Genomic DNA, 15,100 nt, shown 5'->3' on the forward strand with positions numbered 1-15,100 from the left:
GTAATGAAAATTTATTTAGAGCAAACTTAAAAATAAAACATATTCTCGTTCATACGTACGGACAGGTACTACCGTCCTGTCTATTTTTGCAGCAAAGCAGTCCTTCTTTCCGGCTTAAAGGATGACTGTGTTCATCCTGCGATGCCTATGGATTGCGATAATCGCTTAGCACCAGGTAAGGAGTAAGTTATTTCACTAATGAATTAAAAATTAAAACTGGGCCTTATGAAAACATGAAAATAGTAAACAAGCTTATTCAACCATTTCGAAACGAAATTCCTGTGAATCAGATAAATCTTCGAGAGTCAAAATTTTAATGGGATTATTATGCTATTTTTGCCTGTGCTAAGAAAGTAGCGAGCCAATTTTGTTTTATTAAAAATAGACTTTTAGTAAGTTTATGTTACAACGTATTCATTATCCATAATAGTAAACCAATTTACGTTTTCATAGCTTTTAAAGCGTTTTTTAAACGCATGTAATCAAAGCGATGAGTGCTTTGATAAGAAATAGCTGATAAGCCAAATAGATATCGAAAATGTTCATTTCAATTCGTTATTTCTGATTCTATAAAAGAAGTGTTCGCTAACTTACGTGATATCGTATCCTGTTTCTAAGATTTTGGAAAAAATGAGTGAAAATTCTCTAGAAGAGTATATAAATATGAGTTTTTCTCCAATATATAAATACCAAAAGTTTCTTGGTTCTAATCGTATTTCTTTAAAAGCTAAAAACAAAATTACTGTCGCAAACAACTGGGAAAAATTATATGCATTTTTATGGATGTTAGCAGCTTCATATTCAATACACCATTTCATTTCTTTTTTTTATTCGTATTACTATGAGAGATCGAATATAATATTTTTAGCGTGTTCTTTGGGGACTTCAATGCATTATTTAACATATATTCTAACTATAACATATGACAAGTTTTTGACGAGAGAAGCTGACACCGATCTCTTTATTAATATACAAAAAATAGATCGTTTGTTAAAATTTGACCGTTGTACGGTGTTGTTTAAGAAATTTCGTCTTATTAACATTTTTTTACTAATACTAGTCACTGTGCCTTTTATTTCTGGCTTTTTAATTCATGTGTTTGATTACATCGATAAACCATATAAAACATTCTTCCTGGGTTTGGGCGTTACAATAACTTATGTGGATGTTCTTGTGACTGCATTTTTTATAACGAAACTTACGCAACGATTGGCTTATATTAATGATCGGATCGCGATGTATAACAAAATAAACATACCGCATAAAAAATATTCAGGTATTCGACGTTCAATATTGTGGATATTTGGATGGCGGATATTCAAAATAATGCCAAAAATAAAAAAAAATGGAACACGAGAGAAAAAATCTACATTTATAAAGTATCCGTCTATAATTTTTAATATTCTCAAATGTTACCGGTCGATCACCGAAATATATAGCTTACCGGTAAGATTCAAACAGTTACCCTTATTTAGAACTTGCCTCCTCTTACTCCCTGAGTCGCATTCCTCATGTCTTAGGGTCGTGACCATCTCCTCCCATTATCCTTCTCTGGATGATGTTTCGCCATCTTCCTCTCTTCTTAGTACTTGCCTAAACATATCCCTAATCTCCAATTTATTTCGATTCCGATAATTACAGGTTATATTTCGATGCCTCCAATGAACTCTACCTCAAACTCTAACTCAAAATTTAGAAATTTTCGTTTTCACGCAAATCACTTCACTATGTTAAAAGTATTACAATTAATCAGTATTGATGGGGTTCGAAGCAAGAGTAAATTAGCTAGTTACACAAAAAAACCATAAATATATCTGCAATAATAAAGATTTTATCAACTTTTTTCGTTTAAACGCTCCTCCTGTAAATTACGAATTTGGAGTTAGCGTAGTGTTCATTGGAGGCATCGATTTTAAAATACTTTTATTAGCTTGACCTTTTTCCCCTACCTATGCTGATAGCCTTGAGAGGCTATATCAGCGTTATCCTAGCGTATAGGTGAGCTCTCGGGGCTCAAACCGGAGGTGTTGCTAACACTGGCCCTAGCAAGAGCAGTGCTTCGCAGAATCTACCACTGGATCGGAAACGCGACCCACTGAGAAGATCCGGCGAGAAATTCAGTGGGCTGTGTCTGAGGGCTAATTTACTCGTCGAGCCCTTGGTCGCAAGCAACGGGTTCGACGAGAACGGTGACTGGTGCTTGAGGTAGGGTAGACTGGGTACGGTTGAAACATTTTATCGTTTATCACGCACAGCATTGGAATTTATTATGAGAGTGATGACGTAAATATATTAAATAAAAGACCTTATATCTGTCTACTACTGGGCAATGTTATTTAAGATTATTGTATAGTATTTTCAGTATAAAATCATATTTAAAAAAAACAGTAATTTGTTTCAACCGTCCCCATTCCAGGGTCGGTTGAAACAGTGCCTGGGGTCGATTGAAACACATGCAAATAATACAAAATATAATCAATAATCATGTTTCATTAATCATCTAATAATATTTTACAAATCGTAATGACACAGTTGAATATCACAAATGTGTTTTTTATTAGTAATCAATCTTTGGCGATACTTATAATCTAACATTATTTTTAATCAGCCTTTAAAGTTTTATGTTAAGTACAACTTAAACTAAATAATAATCATACATTGGTGACGATATTTTTGAAATATTTGTGTGAATATATTTCTCAACTATTGACAGCATTATAAACTTTTAGAAAAAAAAAGACATTATTCCTATAAAAAAATTATATTTAAAAAAAAATACTTGAATGGTTACGAGATCATTCGGAGTCACAATTGTGACAAACATAACTAAGGCTACCTTGTGTGCACTCTTCATGCGCCCACATTTTACATACTGTGCATTGTATCCATTTTTCCCTGGGTCTGCTTTCTGAATATGCTGACATACAAACAACACAGTAGCACTCCTCTTCTTCTGATGATGATGAATCTTGGTGCATCTTAATTTTTCCCCTGCTTCTAGCATTTGTTTTAGTCTTTCCCCCATCTAATCTTTTCTTAACTTGTTTAGCGTTGGTTCGTTTCAATCTGTTTTCATATTCTCTTCTTATCTCTTCTTTTTCAGGTGTGTCTGTGTAGATAGTAGATTTCCTGGTTTTTCGGCCCCTATTTGTTAATTTCCTTGGAGGAGCTTTTGGTAGTGGTCGTATTACTTCTGGCGAAAATAAAGATGGTGTAGTCGAAGTCATGATACTTCCCGTTTGATTTGTTAACACAGGAATGGATTGAGAACTTGTAGAGGGTTTGGGTGAAATTTGCTGAGCGCTACTACTACTTTGATGTCCGGGTAATATAATCAAAAGTTTTGGAAATGCAATAATGTTTTCCTGTTCTTTATCAAGTACTTGTGAACATTGTGGCATATTTTCAGTCGGTTGTTGTACAAGAAGAGCTTCATTAGAAAGCTCCTCCATCTCTTCTTGTGTTTCGAGGGTTAAAATGGAAGGTGATGTTGGTGGCGTTTTATCCTCAAGTGTATTAATATTCTGAATAGGACCATCAGCTGCTTCTAATGGATTTGGCCTATCTGTCACAAAGGCAGGTGCAAAATCGAGCTCAGTAAACAAATGTCGATTAAATGGAACAATCCCAGTTGTGCGAAAGCCAGCTTGAATATTGGATTGTGTAAGAGCAAGCGGCATAGCAGTAGTTAAAATCCCTGGAATGTCGTATATTGTCATTGTCTTTCCGGGGTGGCTTCGCATCCATCCATCGCAGGTCGAATTTACAGCTTTTTTTAGTGTACCGAATACAGATCGATCAAGTGGTTGGAGTTTGTGTGAGCAGTGGGGAGGGAAAGATAGCATTACAATACCATTCGTCTTGCAAAAGTCTAGTGCGTTAATGTGTATATGTGACGCGTGGTTATCAAGCACAAGTAAAATTTTACGCAAAGGAGAAGCATTCGTATGTTTCCTGAAGTGATCCAGGAAATGCATAAATGATTCATCCTGCATCCAGCCAGAAGGATTTGCACTCCCAGCAGATCCTATTGGCCCATCCCTGACAAAGTGATCTTGGTATCGTACTCGCGGAAAGACAAAGAACGGAGGAATAGCATTTCCGATGGCATTGACCGTAATGGCTACTGTAACTAAAGCACCCCTCTCCGCCGAAGTTACTGAGCCTACTTGACGAGCACCACGTCTAGCTATAATTCTGTCGGGTTTTTGCACAGTAGTTATGCCAGTCTCATCAACATTATAGATATTTTGTGGTTCAAATTTATAGCGGTCCATAACATTAGCCAAATTGTCGTAGAAAGCATCTACGTTTTTCCTATTAAAGCTAGTCGCCCTAGAAAGACTTGTGGCTTGTGCTGCACGTACTGACAGTTCAGAATTTCTTTTCATAAACATGCGAAACCATTCTTCGCCAGCCATTCCGTTGTCATCCCAAGTCCGAGGTCGTGATAAGTTGTACTTGACGGTTAGTTCGTATGCCAATTTCATGACATCCTTTTTAGTTAGGCCAAAATATATATCTGCACATCTGATTAAATATTTAGATAACTCAAGCTCTTGTTCCCGGGTAAACACCCGATTGTGGGCCTTATATCCCATTTCTTGATTTTCGTCGTTACCAGCCGCATCTCGTTTATGTACATATCGGAACAGGGAACAGTGGTTCAGTCCATGTTTTTCTGCCGTTGTTCTTAACGACGATCCCGCTTTTACATCATCATAAGCTTGTTTATACGTTGATAAGTCTGCCCCACCTTTCGTAGTCTTTCTATGGCGTACCCTTGGCATCTAGGAAACAAGAAAATTAAATAAATAAACTGTTTCAACCGTACCCACAAATAACGTTTCAACTGTCCCCAACCCCCGCTCTTGGTATAAAACGGTTCGCAGTAAGAATGATAATAAATTTAAATAAAAACTAATCATACTGCGATATTCTTCAAACTTCAATTAAAACGGAACAAAACGCTCAATACTCTAACTTTAGACAAAATCTTTATAATTGCAAAAATGTAGTTACCAAAATACTTACTTTTCCGTCAAAAAAGACAATGGGGCCTCCTATATACGAGGACGACGCCTGAAGAGCGACGTAATACTAAAATTCGTGTTCCGACTTGTCGTCCGCTTCGTACTCCCCTTGCACCCCTCACCTTACCACGCACTGTTTACGCGATATTCATTTTGTTTCAACCGTCCACCGTTTCAACCGTACCCAGTCTACCCTACCTAAAAGCACCGTTAGTGGATCGGGAGGATCCGAAATGCCGTGTTTGGGGCGACGTCGACTGCTTTCCATTCTTTCCGCAGGATCGGTAATGGCGACGTCGACTGTTTACTATTTGGTCTACAGGATCGGGTATGTAATTTCCGGCGTCCACGACAAGAGGGTTTTCGTGTCGTGCCGCCTTCTCAAAGTGTCGCTACGATGCCGATTGTATATAGTACTTACTGATTGAGTCAAGCTCCAGGTCATCAAGGAGTTCCACATTCCTTTGGAACAATGGTGCTCCGACGGCTATCCTGCAAAAACGGGATTGAATGACTTGAAGGGGTTTCAAGTTAGTGCGGGCCGCGTGAGCGAACACTACACTTGCATAGGTCATGACCGACCGTATGCAAGTTTTGCAGAGTGTCACCTTATTACGAAGGGACAATTTACTTCGCTTGCAAATCATAGGATAGCGGCGTCCTAGCATGAAGGCGGCACGGTGACGTACCGTTTTAATGTGGGGTCGGAATGTCATCCCTCTGTCGAGGGTGACGCTTAGTTATTTGACCTTTGAGGCCCACGGTATGGGCTGGCCAAAAAGAGTGATGGGACGAATGGCAGTGGTGTTAACGCGCCTACTAGGGAGTGGGCTGCTCGAAGTGGTATTCGGAGGGCGACCCCTTTTAAAGAGCACCGCTGTGCTTTTCGTGGGGTTGATGTCAATTGACCTGTATCTATCTATCTATCTATGTAAAGGAATCTTTCAAAGCAATTCTCATAACTTTAAGGTATCCAATTTACTTATAAATTTGCACACACTTGAAAAACGAATGACGATTCACAATTCTTATTTGACTTTTGATATAACCTAGGATTATATCACTAGGAAAAAAATAACAATTATTATTTCAGCTTATAATAATTATAATCTATTTCTTTAGTTAAAGAATAAATTGACGTTTTTTTCAGGTTTTCCTTATCACTGCGACTGTTTCTATTTGGACTTTTTTAGTTATTGGATCACTTGTTGCCGGATCACGCTCTGAAATCAAAGTTAGTACATATCTTTTTTTTCCTACCTATGCTGATAGCCTTGAGAGACCATTTCAGCTTCTCCTTGACGTGTAGGTGAGCTCACAGGGCTCAAATCGGGAGTCTTGCTAACACTGGCCCTAGGAAGAGCAGTGCTTCGCAGAATCTACCACCGGATCGAAAACGCGACCCACTGAAAAGCTCCGGCGAGAAACTCAGTGGGCAAGTTAGTACCAATGGCCTTTGGACTCCAATAATTTCGTTGTTAATTACAACAGACTGATTTCGGTCGGCAGATGTGCAGCGGCTACCTGAATTGATGATGTGAATCCTACTGCCCGCATTGAACACATCCGTTTTATCTATAGGTACTTCTAAACTGCACGTGAATAACACGTAAATAGCACGTGATTGCTTCGCGGCGCAAGTGGGCTGGATACTTTGAAACTAATTGAAACCTATTATTTAATAGATTTAACCGATAACATTTTTTAGAACAAGAGACAAAAGATTCTGTCATAAAACATTTTTGTGTTTAATCATTAATTCTTGTATTCAATGTCTTTCAAACTATTGAATTTCATTTTTGGAAACTACAGATTGCTTTTGTTTTGTATTATAAATTACTACGTGGATATGAAACATTAATATAAACCTGTTTGGTATCTGTATGGAAAATAATAATAATTTCAGATATTTCCCGTTGTCGCAATGATAACAGTTGGTTTATGGAATTTTTATTACATTATTCAGTTGACTAGCTTGGCGTTTGTAAATGATTTATTTCTAATGGAAGTGAAGAATACGAAACAACTGTGCATAAGTGTGCTATTATATACATGCGATGGTGAGTAGACATAATAATATGATTATTTCCAAACACAAATACCTACCTACAAAGTTGAATATATGTACATCTGTTTGTTTGAAGACGCATACTAAAAGCGTCTTATTCAGTTCAAGTGATTTGATTAAGCTGGTATTCAAATTCAATTTATAAGGAAATACGTCCCTAACACGAATCTACGAGACTCAGTGTGAAAGTATTAAAATCGTGGAATAAATTTGTTGAAGTTGAAAAACCGCCAAATCTTTAATTAAATCATACTGGTGGTTTTACAGGTGGTAGGACCTCTTGTGAGTCCGCGCGGCTGGGTACCACCATCCTACCTATTTCTGCCGTGAAGCAGTAATGCGTTTCGGTTTGAAGGGTGGGGCAGCCGTTGTAACTTACTTGAGACCTTAGAACTTATATCTCAAGGTGGGTGGCGCATTTACGTTGTGGATGTCCATGGGCTCCAGTAACCACTTAACACCAGGTGGGCTGTGAGCTCGTCCACCCATCTAAGCAATAAAAAATATATATATATTATATAAATATAGATATCATATCATAGTCCTCTCCAATTACACGCCACTCACCAAGATCCTCAGCTATTGCCAGCCGCCATACATAAATCTAAGATGTACCCTACACATCAGCTTTATCAAAATTGTGAAGTATCCGGCAATTATTTATCTATAAAATAATCTTGAAACAACATTCCATTTGTATTTACAACCCTAATTTAGTACAGAGGCGACGTAATCATAATGTCTGTAGAACCATCCGATTTAAAACCCAATTTATCCATAGATTCTTTTGCTGCTTAGGTCCCACTCTTTATAATAAAATTAATAAACGAGGCTTGTGGAGAGTATTAAGCGGTAGGCAGCGGCTTGGCTCTGCCCCGGGCATTGTTGAAGTCCATGGGCGACGGTAACCACTCACCATCAGGTGGGCCGTATGGTCGTCTGCCTACAAGGGCAATAAAAAAAAACACCTTAATATATATTCCCTAAACAGTAAGAAATGCAGAACTTCATATTTAATTGGTTGCTTAATTTCAACTATGAGGACACTGAAATTTTGTTAAATAACTTTTAATCTTTTTCACTACACCCACAGACACCCTCTTACACTCACTCATGCTCAGACTCATTACACACAGGGGGTACATTAATACATTCACATACATATAAATGAATTGCTGTTCGTTAGTCTCGCTAAAACTCGAAAACGGCTGGACCGATTTGGATAATTTTGGTCTTGAATTATTTGTGGCAGTCCAGAGAAGGTTTAAAAGGTAGATAATTATGAAAGTGCTCGGAATAAAATATTAAAGTTTATTTTAAACAAATGTTAGGTATTTTATTTATGGATTGAGGCACTACGAAGTCTGCCGGGTCAGCTAGTAAAAAAACAAAAAAATAGATCGCCACTCAACCTCAAACAAGTTGGGCATTACAATAAACATTGTTTTTTTTTCAGATTCAATAAATAAAGCCGCTAATATAATACTCAAACATATAGAATGTGCTCCGCCTATATTTTCGGTGTACGGGATTTTCGTTTTTGACAAAAGTATACTTTTGTTTTTATTTGGTATTATCACGAGCAATGCTATGACCGTTATACAGTTTTCATACTGAATTATAACTGTTATATGTGCGTACAGTATGACTCGGTGTATATATAATAATATAATATAAATTTGAATCAATGTTGCTTTGCAATGAAGCTATTATGTTGAATTAGAGCTCTACTGGCAATGGCCTTCACTGTAATATATGTTTTCGCATGCCACAGTTTGTTATAGAATGCCTCTCTTTCTTCCCTGAGCAAAACCCAATCTACGAGCACATAGGTAAAGAGTGATTATAAGCTTTTCACATTACCATTTCGGTCGCGTCTCGCTTAAACGAGGAACTCTCTGATCCTTTAGATCTACAAGCCGTTTTCAACTGTTTCTTATACAACCGTATCTCAAATCAAATTAATTCAAAGCTAATTCAAAATCAAAGAATCCCATATCATAAAATTTTATAACAGCTGTCTATGAATTCCAAACAAATTCCGTAGTTGCTGGACACGTAATATGCTGTAAATAATAGTATCTTGTGTACAATAAACAGGGAGTTCTTAAGTTACATACTTAGATTTAAATCATAAGTATAGCATATTTATTTATTTATTAGACTTCACGTAATATTTACATCGGCAGACTTAATGCCTAAGGGATTCTCTACTATTCAAACAAAGGTAGTGCAGAGTAAATAATGGCAGGTACATTATACATATACAAAAAGAAATACGTTCATATATAAATATATACTTTATACCGTATTCAGAGCATATTATTATTAATAACAACATTATGTTCGTAATTATTGATAATGCACTAAATTCGTAACAATGTCTCAATCAATTTTAGCGTACTTTTTACTGACCTGTTGAAATAAGCTTGGGTGAATATGTAACAGCATCAGTATTTCATTCGATTTTTTGTAGTTGTATTAGTTTAAGTACATTGTTTGTGAATTTGGGTAAATAAAAATAGTGTTTCAATAACTCAATTGTTTTATTACACAAAATGTACATGTATGTTTAACATCGAAATATAAATTTGAAAAATACTGTATTCGCTATCCTTATCATCTATACCCATTTCTTGTTACGTTAATTATGGATAAATACTGTAAAAATAATTTTGAGCGACAAATGTTTTTTTACAAAACTATTTAAATTAATCCAAAAGCAAAAATTTTCATTTCATTATTGATATTAGAAACAGCTCACGAGACAGGCAACGGTCAAGTTTCAGGGACACGACCTTCAGCAATGAAGAAAGCGACGAAGAAGAATTGATATTAGATAAATTGTAATGATTTTTAATTAATGTGACAATTTAAATGACGCATATTGTTGTTTAAAGGTCTTATCATGTATCTTTGTTCTATCCTGGTGGATTCGAATGAAGAAATCTTAATTATAACTCATAACACGCTCTACTACTAAATAATAGTTTTGATAAGCAAAGCGCAGGTCTGGTTTAAAGCCTAATTTATCTAAAGCTGGGTTGCAAGCGAAGTTGATCATCGGCGGTGGACCGCACATCAGTACTAGACCATCGTTGGACGGCGGAAACAAATGGTCGCGCATCATTTCATCGTTGATGAAACCGGAGCTGTATTTTCATCATGAGAAAAAAAACCCATATTGTATGACATTGTTTTGTTTTAAGGAAAGAGAATAGTCACCGTTAAGATGTGTCCTCTGGAACATCTCTTAAATTTTGATACGCTACATATTCAAGCAAGGATTCTTTTTTACCATACCATACTAAGGGACGAATGTTATACATATAATTTTTAACAAAGACATTGAGTCTGACCGAGAATCGAACGCGGATATCGGAATACAGTACTCACAGGGGCAATAATGCAAGTCTTATTTTTTTTGTATTTTTTATGTTAGTCATTAGAGGCCTTTCCAGTTTCGTAAGGTGGGTGAGCAAGGGCTCAGCCAGGAGGTGTGGGATTTGCTAACAGTTATCCGAGCGCCTCCGAGGGAAACCTAACGACTCAAGTAGTAGCTGCTTTGCGAATAAGTCTACTACCGAATCGGAATTGCGACCCGCTTAGAAACCCAGCGGGCTGATGTTTAGGTTAGGTTGCACGTCGAAATCTTTGCCGAGTACGACTAGTACGGTTATCGGAGTCTCTAAGCCTGCTCCTTGTGGTAGAGCTAAAGGCGTCTAAAGCAAGGGTTATTGAATCTGATGGTTTTTTTTTTTTTTTATTGCCTTTGTAGGCAGACGATCATACGGCCCACCTGATGGTGAGTGGTTACCGTCGCCCATGGACTTCAGCAATACCAAGGGCAGAGCCAAGCCGCTGCCTACTACTGCTTGTTTTGCCGGTCTGTTGCTTCATTTTGCTATGCATGTAATATATTGAGCACTTTAGTCGTTCTACACTCCCTACGACTATCTTACATTATTACTGGAGGTTGGTACGTTTAAGTTTCCTGTTAAATTGTACCTCCGAAATAATTGGGCGCGAGCAGTCAATATTTAATCATAAGATTCATTCCCACACGATAGGTATATATTGCAGAATGGTTATTTAGTAGAATTTGAAATTAACCATAACTTTTAATTGCACATTTTCTCTCTCCTATTTCGATGGTGGACCCTTAATGAATGAAGAGTGAGAGTGAGAAAATAGACAGCGTCTCGCGAACCACTCGACCGCGGAGAGAGGTCGTTTCTCTCATACACATCCATTTGAAATTTGATGATTATGTCACAATAAGGATGTAGATTGTGGCTAGATAGTTTTCCGTAATACGCCTTAGCTCGTGTTGGCCCCGAGTATAAATTGACTTGTTGTTAAACATGCTTAATAAATGAAAGAATCCTGAAATGTTTTTAAAAGGTATTTTATTCAATTTATCAAGTAATCGTATTGGTCGCACAACCAAAAACGCTCTAGAGGTTCTTTCGTCACAAGCTAAAAACTGAATTCGTAGTGAACAAGTCTGCGATTGCTTGTAGATTTGCATTAGTAAATATTAGACTGAAATATGAGACGTAGTGATTTGTAAGAAAAAAAAAAAGAATGCATTTTAAGGTTTTTATTAGATTTATGTAACGTTTCCGTATATGGGTTTACAATACGCTAAATTAGCTACTTAAAGACGCATCATATATGTACTTATATTTGACAAATTGATAGATATAAAGTATATTGTTTTATTTTAAAAAAAAGCATGTTCGTGAAGCGATGGCGTTAGCCAAACGTTGTCATGTTTTTTACGTACTGTAATTATCTTGTACTATACATGTGTATGAAATGTTTACGAGCAGAAAAAACCGAGGTAAAGATGTAATGAAAAAAAATGTAACTAAATAAATTTTCACACATTTTATGATGAAAATCTTTGATGCAAATTATTGACACTTTGACAGCTCTGGTCTGCTGGAATGAATTTTTACTGATGAATTCTTAGATTTAGTAAAAGCTGTAATAATAAATTGCTAAGCAATAACATTATAATATATAACACAAATCCGTCCAGTTTATTTGATTTCATTGTGATAATGATAAATAAATAATAATTACCTATATGTCTGTATGTTTACAAATAACAAACTAGGATAATTGATAACATTTCGAAACTACTTTAAAAGCGTTCTATGTGATTTCAGTGACACTAGGACCTAAAACGTAAGTGATTTAAACATGACATCGCTACCATAGGTTTTTTAGCTTGCAAGCTTTAATTCAAGTCGAAGATTTAAAATGCAACTAAAAATAATTTTGAACTCTGGATAAATTAGTTAAGCATAACATTTTTAATTTACGAAATTTATCTTATCTAGAAATTTATCTCCCGGATTAGCCCTCGACCTCCCAATCGCCAAGTGTACTGGTGGTCGCCCGAAATCGCGCAACTCCGCGTGGAGTGCGTTCGGGCGAGGCGCCAGTGTGCGAGGCATCGCCGCCGTCGCCTGCCGCGGCGCAACGATCCGGTGGCGTTCGCGGTGGTAGAGGCCCAGCTGTACGGCGCATTTCGCGTCGCACAGAGGGCGTTGCAGCTGGCCATCAGAAGAGCCAAGGACCAACACATGGAGGGTCTCCTGGAGACGCTGGATGAGGATCCGTGGGGGCGACCCTATCACATGGTGCGCAATAAAATGCGCCCATGGGCCCCCCCAATCACGGAGCGTCTCCAGCCTCAGCAGCTGCGGGACATCGTCTCGGCGCTGTTCCCGCAGGAGCAGGGGGGATTTGTCGCTCCCGCTATGGGCGCGCCGCCGGAATACGACGGCGACGCCCCTGCTGAGGTGCCCCATATAACAGGGGCGGAGCTCCGTGTGGCAGTACGCAAAATGTGTGCAAAGGACACTGCACCTGGCCCGGACGGCGTCCATGGCCGGGTTTGGGCCTTGGCTCTTGGTGCCCTAGGGGACCGACTCTTGAGGCTTTATAACTCCTGCCTCGAGTCGGGACGGTTTCCTTCATCGTGGAGGACGGGCAGACTTGTGCTGTTGAGAAAGGAGGGGCGCCCGGCGGATACTGCCGCCGGGTACCGTCCCATCGTGTTGCTGGATGAGGTGGGCAAACTGCTGGAACGCATTCTGGCAGCCCGCATCATCCAGCATCTGCTCGGGGTGGGACCCGATCTGTCGGCGGAGCAGTATGGCTTCCGAGAGGGCCGCTCAAGGGTGGACGCGATCCTTCGCGTGCGGGCCCTCTCGGAGGAGGCCGTCTGCGGGGGTGGGGTGGCCTTGGCGGTGTCGCTCGACATCGCCAATGCGTTTAACACCCTGCCCTGGTCCGTGATAGGGGGGGGCGCTGGAAAGACACGGAGTGCCCCTCTACCTTCGCCGGCTGGTCGGCTCCTACTTGGAGGACAGATCGGTCACGTGTACCGGACACGGTGGGGTCGTGCATCGGTTCCCGGTCGTGCGCGGTGTTCCACAGGGGTCGGTACTCGGCCCTCTTTTGTGGAATATCGGGTATGACTGGGTGCTGAGGGGTGCCCTCCTCCCGGGCCTAAGCGTAATCTGTTACGTAGACGACACGCTGGTTGTGGCCTGGGGAGGGAGCTTTGCTGAGTCTGCTCGTCTTGCCACCGCTGGGGTAGCGCATGTCGTCGGCAAAATCAGGAGATTGGGCCTCGACGTGGCGCTCAGTAAATCCGAGGCCATGTGGTTCCACAGGCCCCGGAGAGTGCCACCTGTCGATGCCCATATCGTGGTTGGAGGCGTCCAGATCGGGGTCGGGGTGCAGTTAAAGTACCTCGGCCTCATTCTGGACAGTCGTTGGACCTTCCGTGCTCATTTTCAGCACCTGGTCCCTCGTTTGTTGGGGGTGGCCGGCGCGTTAAGCCGGCTTCTTCCCAACATCGGGGGGCCTGACCAGGTGACGCGCCGTCTCTATACGGGGGTGGTGCGGTCAATGGCCTTATACGGGGCACCCGTGTGGGGCCAGTCCCTGGCCGTGGGGGTAGCGAAGTTGCTGCAACGGCCGCAACGCACCATCGCGGTCAGGGTCATCCGTGGTTATCGCACCATCTCTTTTGAGGCGGCGTGTGTACTGGCTGGGACGCCGCCTTGGGTCCTGGAGGCGGGGCGCTCGCTGCTGACTATCAGTGGCGGGCTAACCTTCGTGCCCGGGGCGTGGCGCGTCCCAGCCCCAGTGTGGTCAGAGCGCGGAGGGCCCAATCTCGGCGGTCCGTGCTGGAGTCATGGTCCAGGCGGCTGGCCGATCCTTCTGCTGGCCGTAGGACCGTCGAGGCAATTCGCCCGATTCTTGTGGATTGGGTGAATCGTGACAGAGGACGCCTCACTTTCCGGCTCACGCAGGTGCTCACTGGGCATGGTTGCTTCGGTGAGTTCCTGCACCGGATCGGAGCCGAGCCGACGGCAGGGTGTTACCATTGTGGTTGCGACTTGGACACGGCGGAGCACACGCTCGTTGCCTGCCCCGCATGGGAGGGGTGGCGCCGTGTCCTCGTCGCAAAAATAGGAAACGACTTGTCGTTGCCGAGTGTTGTGGCATCGATGCTCGGCGACGACGAGTCGTGGAAGGCGATGCTCGACTTCTGCGAGTGCACCATCTCGCAGAAGGAGGCGGCGGGGCGCGTGAGAGACGCACAAGCCCGCCGCCGTCGAGCGGGGGCCAGGGAGGCGGATCTCGCCCAAGCCCTGGCCCTCTAAGTGTTTCGGGTCCCCCTCATATGTCGGTCTGGGGCCCGGTGAAGGGGGCCTAAGAAGACGACGTGCAAGCTGCTCTGCACGCGTTTTACGCAAGAGCATCAGGGTGATGGAAGGCCGGCTATCCTCGACCCACGCTGGTTCTGACCCAGCGGGGTATTTCGTAGGATAACCCATTCAAACCGGCGCCATCTAGGCGGGCTTCGGACAGCCTGCCGACCGAGAGGGCTGGTGGTCGTGGCGCCGACGACCGCCAGTCCGGCGTCCCGAGGGGGAGGGTGATGGGAGAGATGTGCTCCGCACTAAAC

The 15,100-nt window shown here is 41.3% G+C and overlaps 2 protein-coding genes across 2 annotated transcripts; one reads left to right on the top strand and one right to left on the bottom strand.

The window, feature by feature from the left end:
- The first annotated feature begins 371 nt into the window (after positions 1 to 371).
- LOC149501571 (uncharacterized) lies at positions 372 to 9,631 on the top strand. The gene is made up of 3 exons (XM_089732508.1): positions 372 to 1,608; positions 6,934 to 7,093; positions 8,558 to 9,631. Exons 1-3 carry the CDS (start codon positions 631 to 633, stop codon positions 8,716 to 8,718), a joined length of 1,299 nt encoding a protein of 432 aa, XP_089588634.1. The 5' UTR covers positions 372 to 630; the 3' UTR covers positions 8,719 to 9,631.
- LOC149501572 (uncharacterized) lies at positions 2,473 to 6,926 on the bottom strand. The gene has a single exon (XM_089732339.1). It carries the CDS (start codon positions 4,788 to 4,790, stop codon positions 2,796 to 2,798), a length of 1,995 nt encoding a protein of 664 aa, XP_089588465.1. The 5' UTR covers positions 4,791 to 6,926; the 3' UTR covers positions 2,473 to 2,795.
- Positions 9,632 to 15,100: the final 5,469 nt, after the last annotated feature.

This window comes from Bombyx mandarina, chromosome 13 (assembly GCF_030267445.1).
Source record: "Bombyx mandarina strain Sakado chromosome 13, ASM3026744v2".
NCBI lineage: Eukaryota > Metazoa > Arthropoda > Insecta > Lepidoptera > Bombycidae > Bombyx > Bombyx mandarina.